The sequence below is a fragment of the Bubalus kerabau genome, chromosome 4 (genome assembly GCF_029407905.1).
Source record: "Bubalus kerabau isolate K-KA32 ecotype Philippines breed swamp buffalo chromosome 4, PCC_UOA_SB_1v2, whole genome shotgun sequence".
NCBI classification, from domain to species: Eukaryota; Metazoa; Chordata; class Mammalia; order Artiodactyla; family Bovidae; genus Bubalus; species Bubalus kerabau.
Genome location: NC_073627.1, coordinates 50,102,361 through 50,120,789, shown reverse-complemented (window position 1 = coordinate 50,120,789; position 18,429 = coordinate 50,102,361). Strand labels below are relative to the sequence as shown.

General features: G+C 44.9%; 2 protein-coding genes across 2 annotated transcripts; both read right to left on the bottom strand.

Annotated features, from left to right (window-relative positions):
- Positions 1-366: 366 nt before the first annotated feature.
- On the bottom strand, positions 367-2,298 carry LOC129651403 (WAP four-disulfide core domain protein 18-like). The gene is made up of 3 exons (XM_055580139.1): positions 2,152-2,298; positions 1,438-1,586; positions 367-609 (listed from the first exon to the last, which is right to left on the bottom strand). The coding sequence occupies exons 1-3, from the start codon at positions 2,234-2,236 to the stop codon at positions 562-564; spliced, it is 282 nt and encodes a 93-aa protein (XP_055436114.1). The 5' UTR covers positions 2,237-2,298; the 3' UTR covers positions 367-561.
- Positions 2,299-16,184: 13,886 nt separating this feature from the next.
- Positions 16,185-17,669, bottom strand: LOC129651402 (C-C motif chemokine 4). Its single transcript, XM_055580138.1, has 3 exons — positions 17,531-17,669; positions 16,915-17,029; positions 16,185-16,516 (listed from the first exon to the last, which is right to left on the bottom strand). The coding sequence occupies exons 1-3, from the start codon at positions 17,604-17,606 to the stop codon at positions 16,429-16,431; spliced, it is 279 nt and encodes a 92-aa protein (XP_055436113.1). The 5' UTR covers positions 17,607-17,669; the 3' UTR covers positions 16,185-16,428.
- Between the last annotated feature and the right edge of the window lie 760 nt (positions 17,670-18,429).

The window sequence follows — 18,429 nt, the reverse complement described above, 5'->3', positions numbered from 1 at the left end:
TGCTACATAGTCATAGTTATTTATTTTTTATGCTTGACCAAAATCATATTCACAGAACACTTGAAAAAACATTCTCAGACCTTCTACCTTGTCTAGGTACATAGAGATAAAAGCGAAAGTGTTTGTTGCTCAGTCGTGTCTAACTCACTGCAACCCTGTGGACTGTGGCTCACCAGGCTCCTCTGGACGAATGAAACTAAGTGGGAGGGGACTGAAATTAGGTGGAGGGTGGCGGGAGGGGGACTTGCCTCTGGTTTATTTGTATCCTGAGAGTCCTGTATTCATGGGCCCATGTATACACATGTGGTCCTGTTAAGCCACGGAGGGGCCACCAGAATGCCTACATGGAAAGAAGGACACAACCCAAACTATGCCACAAATTTATTTTCCACACAGGCTTTTTAGAAAGCAGACATCCCACCATTTTAGATCTTCATCTTCCAGGGCTACAATTCCAGGCATAAAAAAGAGTCTGGAATGGATGTGAAAATCTTGTAGTTATGACAAGCATCAAATTCACGGATTCATGAAAAATCTTCTGGGGCTGGTCTCCAGGCATGCTCAATAAACCTTCTGTCCAACTTTCCCATGGCCACCAGAGCCACCTTTCTAAAATACAAATTTGATCATGACATTAATTGTGCTTAGAAGCATCCAGCAGTTTACCAAACTCTTCAACAGGAAGCTCCTTCCTCTCTGGGCTCTGGTATGGATTTCCCTCCACCACCCTCTGAGATATTACAATCCCTTCCCACCACCATCGCTTTCTCTTCTCCACTGGGGCAGGTCGACACTCCTCCCACTCTCTCAGCTGCCCTGCCTTCCTCCTGCTGACTTCATGCATCCTTTATGCTCTCCCTTGACGTTTCTCTACTCTCTGACAACTTTCCCAATCTCTCTCCTCCCAGGCAAAGTCAATAACTCCTCTCTTTGATCCCACAGATCTCAGGCGAACTCTTTTTGGGGCACTCCTCACACTAGGTTGCAATTATCGATATCTGTCTCCTGACACATGTTGTTCTTGTCTTTTTACATCAATTCCAGCACAATGTGTATCTGACACAGGAGATACTTGGGGTTCCCTTTCCCTTTCTTCCTCCTCCCAGGATGACCTATTTTCCAGGAAGCATTAAGCCCCTTTGGTGAGGGAGGAGAAGGAAAGTGAGAAACTCCTGGTAAAGAGTGACCTCTGCATCTAGGATCATGGCTACTTTTCTCAACTGAACCCATCAGGGCTGTCTTGGGATAGGGCTCCTCTTCTAAGAGAAGACCTCAGATGGTGCAACCAGCTGTCCTTTTGCCATATTTCTAGCCCTTTTCTCCCAGAATCTTCCAGACTCTCACATGCAGTGGACATGTGAGCAGCCCTCTGCACCAGCAAAGTGCCCTGGGGAGTCATGTGCATCCTTGGCCAGTGCATGGTTGATTTGTACTCACTCGGAAGACAGGAGTTGTGCAGGAATGACCACACCCATGGCTGCAGCATTTCATTCCCCTGGGACAGGAATCATCTCCAAAGCACCTTTCAACACAAATTCCCAGAGTACCTCTGGGCACCTCCGGGCAGAATCCAGGTCTCTGTCGTCCTGAAACACAGGATGGTTTTGTGCAGTCTGTTATAGTCACCAAGACAGGCTTGAGAATGGCTGCTGGAGCCCTGAAGCCCTCATCACTGGCAAGACTCCTCCCTCAGCCTTGACTTCTCCAGTGTCAGTCTTCAGCCCACAGTCTGGCCTTAGCAGAAAGTTCTCCCTGCTCCAAAGTCTGCACAGTCTCAGAGGACAAGAAACCTTCCCAGTCATAACCCTCTTTTTCCCGATCATAAGAAGATCTTAGAGAAGTCTCTGCTCACAGAGGTCTCCAGTTCCCCGTTCATGTGTGTGAGTCCACATGTGTTTGTCCCATAGCTCCCTGTGGAGTCCCACATCTGGGCAAAGGTCCTAATAGAGAGAACACTACACTTGACCCATGACTTCCAATCAGACCCAACCCAATCTGATAAGGACCATGGGAAACGCAGGGTGAACTCTCATTTAGATCAAGGGAAATGCATGAAGGGATGTGGTTGCTTCCAGGCCAAACCATTCCCACATTTAGCACTGGGCTCTGAGCCTTCTCTGCAGTCAGCTGGAGTACCCTCAGCACCCTCACCTTTGACAGGAGACTTCTGAGCCCAGGTCACCTCCAGCCCCATGATGATGAAAGCCAGCAGAACAAAGATAGTGCCTGTCTTCATGTTGGCTTCTGGTGTGGTGAAGGGGCAGAGCCCAGCTATAATTTATACTCTCACTGTCACCAGAAAGGAGGGTGGGGTGGGAAGCAGTAGAGCAGGAAGAGTATTAAAATGTAAGCTCTCAAGGGAGTGTCCTTGTTCTAATTTCCTTGTCCTATTTAACAACTGGTTTCTCAGACTAGGTAATGGGTTCTAGGAGAGGTGAATATTAAACTGGAAAGCTTGGGAACATGTTTAAGCTCTTCATTCATTGCTCCATTACTTCTTAGCCCTGATTTCCCCGGTGCCTCTAGGAACCATAGCCAAATAAAAGAATTTTCTCCGTGTACATTATATTATCAGAGTAAGAGCTTAAGCTGGTGTTGTTTGTACGGGCCCATCTGGGGTCTCCTGCAGCTCCAGTCACACAAGGATGGTGAACATGTGCTTTGGAGCTGCCCCCATGGCTGAGGGTGGAACCACAGTGAGAGTGAAAAAGTCACTCATCTAAGGGGATGGATGTTCAAGACCACGAGCTGGGCAGGGGCCTTGAGAGTTGAGAGGCACGGTCGATCTTGGAGTCTGGTGGTCTCTGAGGCTACCCTGCTTCATACCAAGAAGTTTCTGGAGAGAAGGTTGTGTGGGTGCCCTACATGAGCAGAACTACAGGAGAAAGACACAAAGGGGTCCTCAGGGGCTTGTGTAAGGAGCCTAGCCCACTTTCCCATCTCAATTACAAAATCTCTGAGAAAGATGTGTGCAGATACACCCCCAATGACAGTGGGAGTGAAGAGAAAGTCTGCTTTGTCCTTGGTGGTCAGAGGTCAGACAAGCACCTTAAGACCTCCTGTGGGGAGGCCTGGGCAGAGAAAGATGAAGTCAGCCAAGAGGGGGCTCAGCCTGTCCATCTCAGGCAGTGAGCTCACATTAGCATCTCAGAATCTCTGCAGACTCAAAGGGCAAAAGCACCCAAGAATGACTCCTTAGTCTGAAGGAGGGACCAGGGTCCCTAGAGAGAAAGCTCAGTCCAGGGTGGAGATCAATGGTGCCACGCAGCACAGACCAAAGCAAAGGGCAAGCCCAGATCCAAACCCATGATGGCTGGCTGGACCCCAGGCTGCTACGTATTGTGGCCTCAATCATGGGGCCAGGGCTGGACAGCTCCAAAGAGCTTGCAGGAGCATTCTCTGGAGCAGCACTGTTGGCAAGGAGAGGACTTGCCGAGAATATCTCCCCAAAAGTGACTGAGATACGATGACTATCCCTGAGTTAACATCATCTGTCAAAGTTCATTTTCACACAACACACGATTGTGGTAAATAATTCCGACAGTACAGATATATCCCGAGTAACCTTCCAGGAAGCAATCAATATTACCAGTTTGCTTTGTATTTTTCAAAGCTCTTTTCCTATGCTTTTGCATATATTTATGTGTGTATATAAACACATACTTTTTTTTGTAGAAATGAAGTTATATGTATTATTTTGCTTTATTCAGTTAATGTGATGTCTTGGAGAGCTTTCCAGGTTAGTATCTTCTCTTTTAAAAAAAATAATAGCTACTATCTAAAATTCCATTTTATGAATGGGTTATAATTTATTTGGCCAAACTTTAATTGTTAAGGCACTTAGCAGGTTTGGGGTTTTTTGTCATCAAACAATTTCTCGTGAATATGTATCATACACTTTGCAATGCTTATATATATATATATATATATATATATATATATACACATACACAATTATATATCACACACATATATGTATAATTATATACACAATTATGTATCAGTATTTCCCCAGAATAGATGCCTAAACATGAAAATACAAAGGATGCAAAGGAGCCACCTACTGAAAAGATACAAGATATTTGCCAAATTGTCCTCCAAAAAGACTATGCAATTTATGGTTCAGTAATGCACATATATGTATATCTCACACTTTATTCCACTATGGATGGGCATCTAGGTTTCTTTGCAGATATGAAATTTACTGTGTGGAGAATATAGTCAATAATTATGTAATTTTTTTTGTATGGTGACAGGTGACAACTAGACCTTTCCTGATGTCATTTTGAAGCATATAGAAATATTGAATCACTGTCTTGTGTCCCAGGAACTAACATAGTATTGTAGGTCAATTATACTTCAAAAACAAACAAATTCATTGAAAAAGTGTTCAGATTTGTAGCTACCAGAGGCAAGCTGTTGGGAGTATTAGATAAAGGTAGTCAAAAGGTACAAACTTTCAGTTATAAGTATTAGGGATACATCATAATATACAACATGATGCTGGGAAATATTGAAGGCAACAGGAGAAGAGGGCAGCAGAGGATGAGATGGTTTGTTGGCATCTCCGATTCAATGGGCATGAACTTGGGTGAATTCCAGGAGATGGTGAGGGACAGGGAGGCCTGGTGTATTGCAGTCCATGGGGTCACAAAGAGTTGGACATGACTTAGGGACCAAACAACATGATAAAAATAAGTAACAGAGCTACACTTTATAAATGAAAGTTGTTAAGAGAGTAAAGAGTTAAGAGTTAAGAGTTCTTATCAGAAGGGAAAATATTTTTTTCTATTCCTTTACTATTATATCTCTGGAGATGATGGATGTCCACTAGACTTCTGGTGATAATCGTCTCACAACGGATGTAAGTTAAATCGTTGTTTTACACTTTAAATGTATACAGTGCTGTATGTCAATTATATCTCAGTACAACTGAAAGGGGAAAAAAAAAAGACCGTACCATTTACACTTCCTCCCACAGTGAAGGAGACGTGGATTTCTCACACACTGATTCAGTATATTCATAGTCTTTCTTCTCCAAGATAAAGTTTTTCAGATTTTATTTATCTACTTGTAATTTACTATTGATTTGTGGCTCTTCTAGATCTGCATTTCTACTCAGTCTTTTCTCTGGTTGCAGCAAGTGGGGGCTACTCTCTTGTTGCAGAGCTTAGGCTCTAGGCGATGGACTTCAGGAGCTGCAGCCCATGGGCTCTAGAGATCAGGCTCCATAGTTGTGGCCCACAGATAGTTGCTCTGCGGCACGTGGGATCCTCCCAGATCAGGTTTTGAACCCATGTCTTGTGGATTCTTTACCACTGAGCCACCAGGGAAGTCCTGTTTATGCTTTTCTTAAGTATGTGAAGCTGAAAGTCGTTCAGTCGTGTCTGACTCTTTGCGACCCCATGAACTATACAGTCCATGGAATTCTCCAGGTCAGAATACTGGAGTGGGTAACCTTTCCCTTCTCCAGGGGATCGTCCCAACCCAGGAATCGAACCCAGGTCTCCTGCACTGCAGGTGGATTCTTTCCCAGCTGAGCCACAAGGGAGGTCAGGAAGCAACAGTTAGAACTGGACATGGAACAACAGACTGGTTCCAAATAGGAAAAGGAGTACGTCAAGGCTGTATATTGTCACCCTGTTTATTTAACTTATATGCAGAGTACATCATGATAAACCCTGGACTGGAAGAAACACAAGCTGGAATCAAGATTGCCGGGAGAAATCTCAATAACCTCAGATATGCAGATGACACCACCCTTATGGCAGAAAGTGAAGAGGAACAAAAAAGCCTCTTGATGAAAGTGAAAGTGGAGAGTGAAAAAGTTGGCTTAAAGCTCAACATTCAGAAAACAAAGATCATGGCATCCAGTCCCATCACTTCATGGGAAATAGATGGGGAAACAGTGGAAACAGTGTCAGACTTTATTTTTCTGGGCTCCAAAATCACTGCAGATGGTGACTGCAGCCATGAAATTAAAAGACCCTTACTCCCTGGAAGGAAAGTTATGACCAACCTAGATAGCATATTCAAAAGCAGAGACATTACTTTGCTGACAAAGGTCCGTCTAGTCAAGGCTATGGTTTTTCCTATGGTCATGTATAGATGTGAGAGTTGGACTGTGAAGAAGGCTGAGTGCCAAAGAATTGATGCTTTTGAACTGTGGTGTTGGAGAAGACTCTTGAGCGTCCCTTGGACTGCAAGGAGATCCAACCAGTCCATTCTGAAGGAGATCAGCCCTGGGATTTCTTTGGAAGGAATGATGCTAAAGCTGAAACTCCAGTACTTTGGCTACCTCATGGGAAGAGTTGACTCATTGGAAAAGACTCTGATGCTGGGAGGAATTGGGGGCAAGAGGAGAAGGGGACGACAGAGGATGAGTTGGCTGGATGGCATCACTGACTCAATGGACGTGAGTCTGAGTGAACTCCAGGAGTTGGTGATGGACAGGGAGGCCTGGCGTGCTGTGATTCATGGGGTTGCAAAGAGTCAGACACGACTGGGCGACTGATCTGATCTGATCTGAGCCTATCCCTTCTCCAGCGGATCTTCCCTACCCAGGAATCGAACTGGGGTCTCCTGCATTGCAGGCGGATTCTTTACCAGCTGAGCTATCAGGGAAGGCTTAAGTACAGGTGATTTATAATGTTGCATTAGTTTGCTGAATCACAGCAAAGTGATTTAGTTATACATTGCTGTTGTTTTAGTCACTAGGTACTGTCCGACTCTTTGTGACCCCATGGATTGTAGCCTACTGCTTCTCTGTCCTTGGGATTTCCCAAGAAAGACTACAGGAGTGGGTTGCCATTTCTTTATCCAGGGATCTTCCTGACCCAGGGATTGAACCTGTGCCTCCTGCATTTGCAGGTGGGTTCTTTACCACTAAGCCATCATGCAAGCCATTGTATGTATACATACATATCTGTTCTTTTCAAATGCTTTTCCATTATAGGTTATTACAAGATATAGAATATAGTTCCCTGTGCTATACAGTAGGTCTTTGTTGTTTATCTATTTTCTATATAGTAGTAATTATCAAACTCCTAATTTATCCCTTCTCCCTTAAATTTTTAATGGACTATCTCAAGCTGTGTAGTCCTATACTCCCCTTGGGATATATCCAAATTGGGGATATGAGGCAAAAAATTCTTACTCCAGTAAAAGAACTTAATTGGCAGAAATTATATAACACAATATAATTTGCTTGCTACTCTAGTATGTCAAGTTCCCAGTATGAAGCAAAGGATAATCATGGTCTATAATGTCTTGTTGACTACTCATTGTAATAACAGATGTTGCAAGGTTATGAAGGAGGGACTTTCTCCAAGAATTATAACAATACCTGACCTTTATTAAGCATATGATTGTCTGGTAGGTCCTGAGCTTATACTTTATACCCATCATCTCAATGAAGGCTCACAAGCCTGTGGGGTTGCTTCTGCCAATATCTCCATGTCCCAGGTGAAGAAATGAGACTCAAAGAAATGATGCCTTGTGAACACTTCAAACCCACCCCAGACTCACTGCTGTGGAATCTCCGAGGGTGGGGTCCAGAAAACCTCCCCAGATGCTGTTCACGAACCTGAAAACGAGAAGCACTTTACCTACCTGATTTGATTTCTTTGTGAAAAACAAAACAAAATGATGTTCCTATAAAAAGTGGATTTCTAGTACTCAAGTGACAGTCACAAATTTGGGGATTTGCTAAGTTCTCATGACATATTGTCATTTGAAAAGACCAGGTGTCTGCAGCCTTTGTAAGACACAAATGAACAATTAAAGGAGAAGACTGAGTGGAAACCTTGGGAATTCCTAGATGTCCTCCTGTGTCTGAGCCAGGACCCCGTGGGGGCTTCCCTAGACAAACCCTTCCCCCATATCCTCTGCTTTAGCTCCTCTCCAAGTAAGGGAGTGCTTAGTCACGTCCGACTCTTTGCGACACCATGGACTGTAGCCCACCAGGCTCCTCTGTCCATGGGATTTCCCAGGCAAGAATACTGGAGTAAGGTTGCTATTTCCTTCTCCTGGGGATCTCCTCAACCCAGGGATCAAACCTGTGTCTCCTGCATTGGCAGGCAGATTCTTTACCACTGCGCCACCTGGGAAGCCCCATCTCCTCTTCAAAGTACACAGGTAATAGTATCTGACGCACATTTACTGAGTTGCTTTACACATGCTAAAATCACCACCAATGGGAATAAATTAGCTACTTAAAGACCGTGAGCACATAGTCCCCAGGCCTATGGGAGCCTCAGGGTTGATATTAACCTCTGTAACACCCTCACCATTGACCAATGAATTGTGCATGAGCTGATCACAACTCCACCCCTGGGACTCCCCTCCTCACCTTGTCTTTTAAAAGGCTTTGCTGATATCCATCAGGGAGTTCAGACTTTTTGAGCACTTGTTGTCCCGTCCTTGTATGGCACCTCACATTAAACACTGCACTTTCTTTCCCCGTAACCTGGTGTCTGTAGATTCGCTTTACTACATGAACCCAAGTTTTGGTTCACTTACTCTCAGTCTGTAAAACATGTTTGGGGAACCACTGACCAAAACCACTGCCCTGGCCAGGCACTACAGTAACCATTTACATAAGTGATTTTTTTTTTTACTTTTTATTTTGTGTTGGGCTATAGCCGATTAACAGTGCTGTGTAGTTTCAGGTGAACAGCAAAGGGACTCAGCCAGTCATATACTTGTATCCATTCTGTGTGAGTTCTCTTAAAGAGGAGGTCTTGATGAGGAATGTGGAACTAACAAGTTACCACCAAACGGAAACATTTAAGAACTGTAAAGGAAGGGAGGAGATGTCAGTCCAAATGTCCTGCCAACTTCCCAGAATCCTTCTCACTGGAATCCATCTTGGCTGAGCGATACGCATGCCACTAAGGACCTTGAGTCAGAGTGATTGGCCAGCGACAACCCAGAAATTAACGCAATTACCATAAACCCTGAGACTTCGAGCCATGTGGCAGAGAAATTCTCCTGGGTCCCTTACCCTGCTGCTCTCTGCCCAAAAAAATCTCTCACTTTGTCAGCAGGTGTCTCCTTAGATAGTTCATTTCGGAGTGTTAGACAAGAGCCCAATGTCAGGCCCTGAAAGGGGTCTGCCTTTCCGGCAACAAATCCACCTGTTGTACTTGCAGCTATCAAAGTTGTGTTTCATTTTTCTTTTTTTTTTTTTTTCAGGATGACACGAGAGACCTTGAGATTGCAGCAGCTTCTCTGTTCAGTCTCCTGAATTTCCTGGAATTCTATTTTTCCTGCAATTTCATATTCCAGAGAGTCATTTCCCAATGCTGCCGAATCCTTTAAACACCCAACTGCACACTCAGCCTCCCAGCCCCAGATCTTGTTCATGTTATATCTTTGTCATCTTTATCCTGTTTCATGAAGAGCCAAGAAAGAACACCAAGGCATTGTGTAACAGAGCATGAGACCTTGTTAAGTCAGAGATGATGAAATTTTAAAAGTCAGATGGCACAGATGTGGCCAAAGACATCTTCTCAACACCTGTGCTGAGAGGCTCAACAATGCTGCCTTTCTGCATAACTTTAAGTGTGGAACAGATCATATTTGGAGGAATTTGCAAGGTGCCTTCCCTCCCTCCCCTACTTCCTTATCCTCACACCCATTTCTCTGTCTTGCAAGCAGTCAATTATAAACTAGACTCCCTGGCCTTGGGGGGAGGGTGGACACAGCTTAGAGAAGCAAGTCAGCTGAATTCCTCAGGGGATTTTCCTTCAGACTCACTAGTTCTGAAAGCACAGGTTTCCTATTTCAAGATCTGGGCTTTGGTGGGAGAATAGGATTTGGGTGGAGGTGGGAGGATGGGAATAAGGCCAAGCCCTGAAAGAAACCAGACATAGGGTTGATGGCATAAATGATAGACGTGTTTTTAAAATTCATAACTTAAGAGCTAGCTTTCCTCCCACATATTGGGAGAGAAAAGTAAGATGTACACTAGTGAGAGGATAAAGGAAAGATGTGAGCTGAAAAGTGAGACATCTGAGAATAGCCTCAATAGGGTCTCATCCCTGCACGGGAAGAGGGTGGACTGTAGATAGAGTTGGCAGGGTGAAGGAACAACCCAGGAAGGCTGCCAGCCTTTTCAAGAAGCCTGCTGGGCTCAGAGGCACTTAGGCTGCGTCAAATGGGGCAGAGTCCCAGACCGGACCGGACCCAGAACGCTGTGACGAGACTCCTGGGTCTGTGAAGGGTGACTATGCAAAAAGTGACTATGCAAACTCAGGTCAGCCCTGTGGCCGCTGGCCCTGTCATCAGGAAGAGCTGTGGTTTCTTTCACCCTCTGCAGTTCCAGTCACATCCTTGGCTCCTGCGAGCTCAGCTCCTGGCCTCCTAGGAGGAAAACGCCTGTGTCATGAGAACATAGAAGATTATAGAAGATTCTGGGGACTGGGGGAGGTAGTGAGGGAACACAAAATTTGCCTGAATAAGAACAGGAGGTGACCGCCTTCCTGCTGTCTAGAGAGGGAGACAGGGGTGAGAGGGGGCAGGGACTGCAGGACAGCAGAAAGCACAGGCTAGGCATCCAGTGGCTCCCCACCCCCATCCTGCCTCATCTGTTCTGGCCCCTACCCAGAAACCCAGAGAAACCTCCACCAGACAGTCTTGAAAGCTGATACAAACTCGCTGGCCTCTGGATGAGAAAAGGAAGTTGTATGAAAAGAGGGGGGAAAATACAAGTCTGATATTGCACAACAGGTGAAGTCCCACGTTGCCCCAGCACGAGGAGTGTGCTCTCATCTGTAATTCCCTGGTAAAGCATTTCTTCAGGAGGGTGTTCAGGCTTCCTGCCATCTTCCCTGCTGAGCCGGCCTCAGTGGAGTGGAGTCTCCTCCCTTCCAACTTGCTCAGGGGCAGGGAGGTGCAGGGAAAGGGCTCCAAGGGGAGGGAGGAAATCCGGATCCTGGCCCTAACCCTGCCTTCTCTCTAATAATGAACCCGTGATGAGCCATGGCTCTGCTCTGGGCTTTATTAGACAAAGGAGAGGGTGGATTCCTCCCAGTTAGGAATGCAAGACACCCAGAGGCCCCCCGGAGTCTGGAGAAGAATCAAGACTCCTCTTAACGTGATGGGTGTGGAGTCACTGGTGAAGCTTTGGCCCTCATACTCAGCTGCTGAAGCAGCACTTCTTTTTTAGATGCCTCACCTCATTACAGTTCTTCACCCTAGAATGTGTCCACTTTACCCTGGGTTTCTCCTGTGGGGAAATTTGTCTCACTTTCAGTCTTCAAACTTGAAACAAATTTGAAGTATGTTGTTCAGTCGCTCTGTTGTGTCTGACTCTTTGCGACCCCATGGGCTATAGCACACCAGGCTTCCCTGTCCTCACTATCTCCCAGAGTTTGCTCAGACTCATGATTCAATCATGCCATCCTACCATCTCATCCTCTAATGTCCCCTTCTCTTCTTGCCCTCAATCATTCCCAGTATCAGGGTCTTTTCCAGTGAGATGGCTCTTCATATCAGGTGAAGGGTATTGGAGCTTCAACTTCAGCATCAGTCGTTCCAATGAATATTCAGGGTTGATTTCCTTTAGGATAGACTGGTTTGATCTCCTTGCAGTCCAAGGGACTCTCAAGAGTCTTCTCCAGCACCACAGTTCGAAAGCATCAATTCTTTGGCGTTCTGTCTTCTTTATGCTCCAACTCTCACATCCGTACATGACTACTGGGAAAACCATTGGTTCTTTCTAGAATGTTTCATTCCCTTCCACACTGCGCTGGGGTGGGGGTGGGGGGTCATTGTGAATGACTCTGATATCGGTGATTGTATTAGCTTCCTACTGCTGCTGTAACAAATCACACACATTTAGTGTCCTAAAACAACACACAGTTATTCTCTTAAGCTTCTGGAAGTCAGAAGTTCACAATCTGATTCACTGAGCTGAAACCAAGGGGGCTGTGCTCCTTTTGGAAGTTTTAGGAAAAAAACCTTTTTATTCCCTTTTCCACCTTCTAGAATTGTATCCTTTTTGTAGTCTTTGGCTCATGGTCTCTTCATCCATCTTCAAAGTCAGCAGCATGGTATCTTGCTTTTGTTTTCATATTGCCTTCTCTTCTGTGGTTAGATCGTCTGTCCCTTTTATAAGGACACATAAGACTAGATTTAAAGTCCAGACAAATAACCCAGGATAATCTCCTCATCTCAAAATTTTTAACTTGATCACATCTACAAAGTCCGTTTTGCCATGTGAGGCAATATTCACAGCTTCTGGGATTAGGATGGGAACAGCTTGGGGACCATTATTCAGTCTACCATGGTGATCTAGACCTTGTCTTGGGCTTGGGGATCATGGATTCTCTCTCCCAACCCCTTCCCTCAGACTAGTGTTGTGTATCTTTTGCCAAAGACCATGTCCTTTCCTTCCAGGCCACTCCAACTTCTCCTTTCATTCTCTTTAGGCCCTGAGAATATCTGTCCAGTGGAAATTTCTACGATGAAGGAAATGTTCTGTATCTCTACCATGCGACATGGCAGCCATAAGGCACTCGGCTCAAGTGCTGGTGAGCTCATGAGATGTGACTAGTGCAGACTTCCCTGGTGGTCCAGCGGTTAAGAATTCACTTGTCAATGCAGGGGACACGGGTTCGATTCCTAGTCTGAGAGGATTTCACATGCTGTGCAGCAGCTGGCCTCATGAGCCACAACTGCTGAGGCTGCGCTCCTTAGAACCCAAGGCCCACAGCAAGAGAAGCCGCCACAATGAGAAGCCCTCATACCACCACTGCAGAGTAACCCCACTCACCGCAACTGGAGAACGTCTACACCAGCAGTGAAGACCCAGAACAGCCAAAAACTAAATTGAGTAATTAATTTTTAAAAATGTAACAACTGTAACTGAGGCACTGAACTTTATTCGTTATTTTTATTTTTGGTTGTGCTGGGCTGTCATTGCCGAGCGAGGGCTTTCTCTAGTTTCAACGAGCGGGGGCTGCTCTCTAGTTGTAATGTGCAGGCTTCTCATTGCAGTGGCTTTTCTGTGGCAGAGCATGGGCTCTATGCATGCAGACTTCAGTAGCTGCAGCTCTCTGGCCTAGTTGCTCCATGGCATGGGGAATCCTCCTGGACCAGAGCTCAAACCATGCCTTCTGCATTGGCAGGTGTATTCCCATCCACTCCACCATAGGAAAGTCCAGAACTTTAATTTTCTTTTAATTGAAATTACATTTAATTGACATTTAAATAGTCACTTGCAGCTCATGGTTACATACCGGACAGCTCAGATGTAGGAAGATTACAACTAGAAGGCAAGACCAGATCAATTCAGCCCCCAACATCCTTCTCTCAGTCCCTGCAGAATCTGAAGGAGGTTTCTACAGGAACTCTGGGATGATGGGAGTGACTGAGGGCAGGCAAGGCAGGGAATTGTGTCTGTTGGCCCCAGAGAGACACACAGTCTCAGTTCTGCTTTTCCATCGCACTAAGAACACTCAAACAAGAAATGCAAATCAAAACCACAATGAGGTATCCCCTCACACTGGTCAGAATGACCATCATCATGCGGTCTACAAATAATAAATGCTGCAGAGGATGTGGAGAAAAGCGGACCCTCTTACACTGTTATTGGGGATGTAAATTAGTGCAGACACTATGGAATACAGTATGGAGGTTTCTCAAAAAACTAGAAATAGAATTGCCATATGACCTAGCAATCCCACTCCTGGGTGTATGTCTGGAAAAGACGAAAAGCTTAATCTGAAAAGATACATACACCCCAGGGTTCACAGAAACACTATTTACAGGTTCTGTAGATTAGGATGTGAACATCTTGGGGGACATTATTCAGCCTACCATGGCTATTTACAATAGCCAAGACATGGGAGCAACCTAAATGTCCATCAACAGTTGAATGGAAAAAGAAGATGTGGTACATATATACAATAGAATACTATTCAGCCATAAAAAGAATGAAATATTGCCATTTGCAACAACATGGATAGACCTAGAGATTATCACACTAAGTGAAGTCAGATAGAGAAAGACAAATACTCCATGTGATCACATATATGTGGAATCTAAAAAAAAAAATAATAATACAAATGAACTCATTTATAAAATAGAAACAGACTCACAGACATAGAAAACAAATTTATGGTTACCAAAAGGCGAGGGAAGAGAGAGGAGGGATAAGTTAGGAGTATGGAAATAACAGATATATACTACTATATATAAAATAGCTTAACAACAAGGATTTACTATATAAGACAAGAAATTATGTTCATTATCTTGTAATAACCGATAATGGAAAAGAGAAATTATATATATATATACACGTATATATATACAACAAATTATATGTATACATATATGTATATATATGTATAATCTGAATCACTTCGCTGTACACATGAAACACAATACTATAATCAACCATAGTTCAGTAAGAAAGAACACAAGCAATTTTGAGGTAGCCCCCTCTTTACCCTACTTATACAATGAGTTGTCCTTTGGGGGACCACAGTGGCATATCACAGAGCTCAGAAAAGGGAACTAACCTGGGACTTGGCACTGGCCTTGACACTTTCTGGGTGGCCTTGACAAATCACTTCTCGTTTTCTGTTCCTCAGTTTCCATAATATGATAGGACTGGACCAGATGGTCTGAGAGTTTCCTCCCAGCTTATGGATCAAGACTTAATTGTGCATATAATTCTATTTCAGCCCATGATCTCTCCGACTCATGTCATGGGAATGCTTGATTGAAGGACTGTCAAGGAGAAATGGCCTTGGGTTATACCCACCACACTCCAGAACCAAATCTGACATTTATTCTTTTGTCCTCGTGACAACAGTTTGCATTTGCTTTGGCTCTAGGTCCACTAATTTAATCTGCCTGATGACCCTGGGAGGACAGACATCATGGCCCTTTTTAAGTGAAAAATCTGAGACTCAGAGAGGGAAAGAGAGAATCTTCCAGGTACCAGGGCCCCTAATGCGCCCTTTGCACATCACCTCATAACAGCCCTTCAAAGTGAATAATATCACTCCCATTTTACAGGTGTGAAAACTGAGGTCCAATAAGACAATGAAACAGGAAACTGAGTTCTTGTTCGCGGAGCTGAAAATTGAACTTCACAAGTTCACAAACACTCACACAAGGCAAAATTTTAGAGGATAGAAATACAAAACTCTCAGCATAGACACTGAGATGGGGTGTGAAGAGCTCCCCATAAGTGGGAATAATAGCTGTTTATATTTTATTAGAATTGATCTGTTCATTTTTGGTTGGCTTGGGGCCAGATGTATGTAATTTCTGACCAATCAGTTTGAAAGTTGGAATGTCCAGGTTGTCATTTTTATGGCTTTCTTTTGGGCCCCACTTTCTCAGTCTTCCCACACATTGCCATCCCTCGACTCTTTTCCAAGACCCCAGACCATTATTTAGGGGCCAGAAGTATGTTTAAGAGCTAATGATCCACCTGGAGGTTTTTTCCCTTGATAAACTGGATAAGCAGTTAATGATTGTCTTGTCCTGGGTCTGAATGTTTTATAACTCTCCAGACCAGGGAGGCCTTCCCCTGAATGACTAGAAACTGGTACAAAGAGTTTAGCTTTATGTTAAAGAAGTGAGATGTTTACTTTAGAAGAAAAAAAAATTGAAATTAAAAAATAAAAGGAACCGAGGTCTCAGAGTCCTATCCTGTCTAGCAATTTCTGCTTCAACAAGATGACTTTCTTAATCCTAGTGAGGAACGGAGGCCCATTTTTCTGACTCTGAACTACTTCATCTTTCTATTTACAACTTCCCTGCAAGATGTTCTGCAGCAGCACAGAGATCTTTTTGAGTCATCCTTTCATGGTGCTCCCCAAGCAGACATGCAAGCCTGAACAAGTCACCTCACCTTTGAGCCTCTATACCCTCATCAGTAAAATTGAGAATAATAGTCCCTACTTCATAAGGGTGTTAAAATCCTCCTTGCTAAAAGTATTAAGTGAGGTTTATATCTTTAGACATTTTACCCCATATTCCATCCTCAGGAATTGTTCATTCTCATTGTGTTTGGAAATTGGAGTTTGTCCCTCTTCATAATACCAGGCAATTCCCTTTACTACAAATCACATTAAAGCACAAAGAAACGGTCTATGTTTAAAAAAAAAGTTTTATTACAAAAACACTTGAAATCAGTTGCATTATCCATGTATTCACAGTAGCAGAGGAACAGTGATGGCAGACCATCCCCATGGGGGACATGTGTCCTCTGATAAAACAAACATAAATAACGGGGAACAATACCAAATACAGTAATAGCACAGTACAGAATAAAAAAATTAAGTTAAGAGAAGGAACAGGGTGTGCTGAGGGGAGTCGTGAGCATGGAGAGGGTGCATCTCGCTGAGAAGCGTTGGGTTCAGGTGATCTCTCCTGCAGAACACCTGCCCCGGAGCTCGGAGCAGCTCAGTTCAATTCAAGGTCATCCATGTACTCCTGGACCCAGGGCTCACTGGGGTTGGCGCAGACCTGCCTGCCCTTTTTGGTCTGGAATCTGTGGAACCAAGAGTGGCCAGGTGAGAATCCCTTGGGGCCTTGCCTGTGTTGGGTATTCCCCATCCTTAGCTCATGTTGCACAGCCTAGTAGGGGGCTGCTGGAACCTGATTCCTTGTAACTTCCTCCCTGGGGTTTAGCTCTGGCCTCTTGGGTTGCCTAGATTAGGAACCCATGAGTTTTGCAATCAATGCGGATGTAATCTTCCCATTCATTTCCTGCTGTCCCCATCAATGACTTTTCCATGTGTTTTCTAAGCATGCTTTAAGGAAACAGCCTGCATCTCCTGTCATCTTTTTTATTTTACTGCTTAATTGCCCCCCCAACCCCAAATAGATCTTCTTCTTTAATCCTGCCCTCACCCTTGCCTCCCTGAAAAGCCCAGGTTTGATACTCACACCACAGCTGGCTGGGAGCAGAGGCTGCTGGTCTCGAAGTAGTCAATCACAAAGTTGCGAGGAATCTTCCGCAGAGTGTAAGAGAAGCAGCAGGCCGTGGGAGGGTCTGAGCCCACTGGAAAGAAAGGCCGAGGTGAGACTGAAGTTCTACAAGGAGCTCTTCGTTTTAGCTTCTAGTCATAGATATTCAAGGGACATTCCTATACATCTACCAGATTCCCCAGTGCAGTCCCTTATATTCAAGCCCACCCACTCAGAGTAGGAGTCTTATTCTGAAGAGAGGATCCTAGAGATGAAAGAATTCTACAAGGTTGAGGCTGGATTGGGTCTCAGATCACATGTCTTTAACTCCTTTCATTTTACAGATGGAGAAACTAAGGCACTCAGAGAGACAGGGACTTGCTTAAGCCAGCCTATGAGTCGGTCTTTCTTATGAAAACAGGAACTTGAATATTACTGAGTGTTTACTAGGCTCTGCATTTAACAGCAGGCTACTTAGAGATCTCCCTGGCTCCTTTTTGCCCCATCCCCGAATGCTACTGTTGGACCAGCACCAACTAGAAAAATCAGTTCTCTCTACATCCTGACTCGGGGGCTGGGGGAAGGATGGACTTACTTGGTGCTGAGAGCGCCGGAGAACAGAAGGCAGCCATGAGCACAAGGAGGGACAGGACAGTCATGCAGAGCTTCATGGTCTTGGCAGAGGAGAGATTCACCCGGAGCTTGGACTGCAGCACCCAGAAGCTTCAGAACCCTTCTGTGCCCTGTGCTGATCCTGAGCTGGGAACCCCTCTTTATAGGAACTCTGAGGGCTGGGACAGAAGTGAGGGCATTGGCGGGCGAGTGGAATTTCCAGGGTACAGATGATGTCATGGTGCCGAGAGGGAAACTAAAGTTAGCTGACAGCGAGGAGCTCTGCACAGCTTTCTCTTCCTCAGTGGTGTCATCACGGAGGAAAGCGGAGGGAGGTGGGGGAGAAAAGAAGTGGGTTGAACCCTAGAGGGAAGTGGTACACCAGAGACAGTGACTGAGACCTGGGGGGAGAATTGCAAACCCAAGAGGAAAGATGGAACCTTCACACCTGCTAGCCGGGGCTTGTAGATGAGAACCATCCTGCTCTCAGTGGTTAGCACCTCCAGAAGCTACAGACTTCATGCCAGTTCTTCCAGGGCGACCGCAGGCCTGGCCCCAAGAAGGAAGAGGAAGCCAGGATTCCATGTCCCATTGCAGGGCCTCCTTCGGCTGGGCTGAGTGACTTTAGTCCCCTGTATACATCCTTGGGCATAAAGAAAGAGTCCAGCATTGAATGTGCAGAAGGCTGCAACAGAAGTATAGCTTCCGCATAGTGAACATTTACTATGTGCCAGGGACTGGGCAAGCTGCCCTATACACACAAGACATCTTTAACAATATAGTGAAGTGAGTGAAGTTGCTCAGTCGTGTCCGACTCTTTGAGACCCCATAGATTGTAGCCTACCAGGCTCCTCGGTCCATGGGATTTTCCAGGCTATAGTA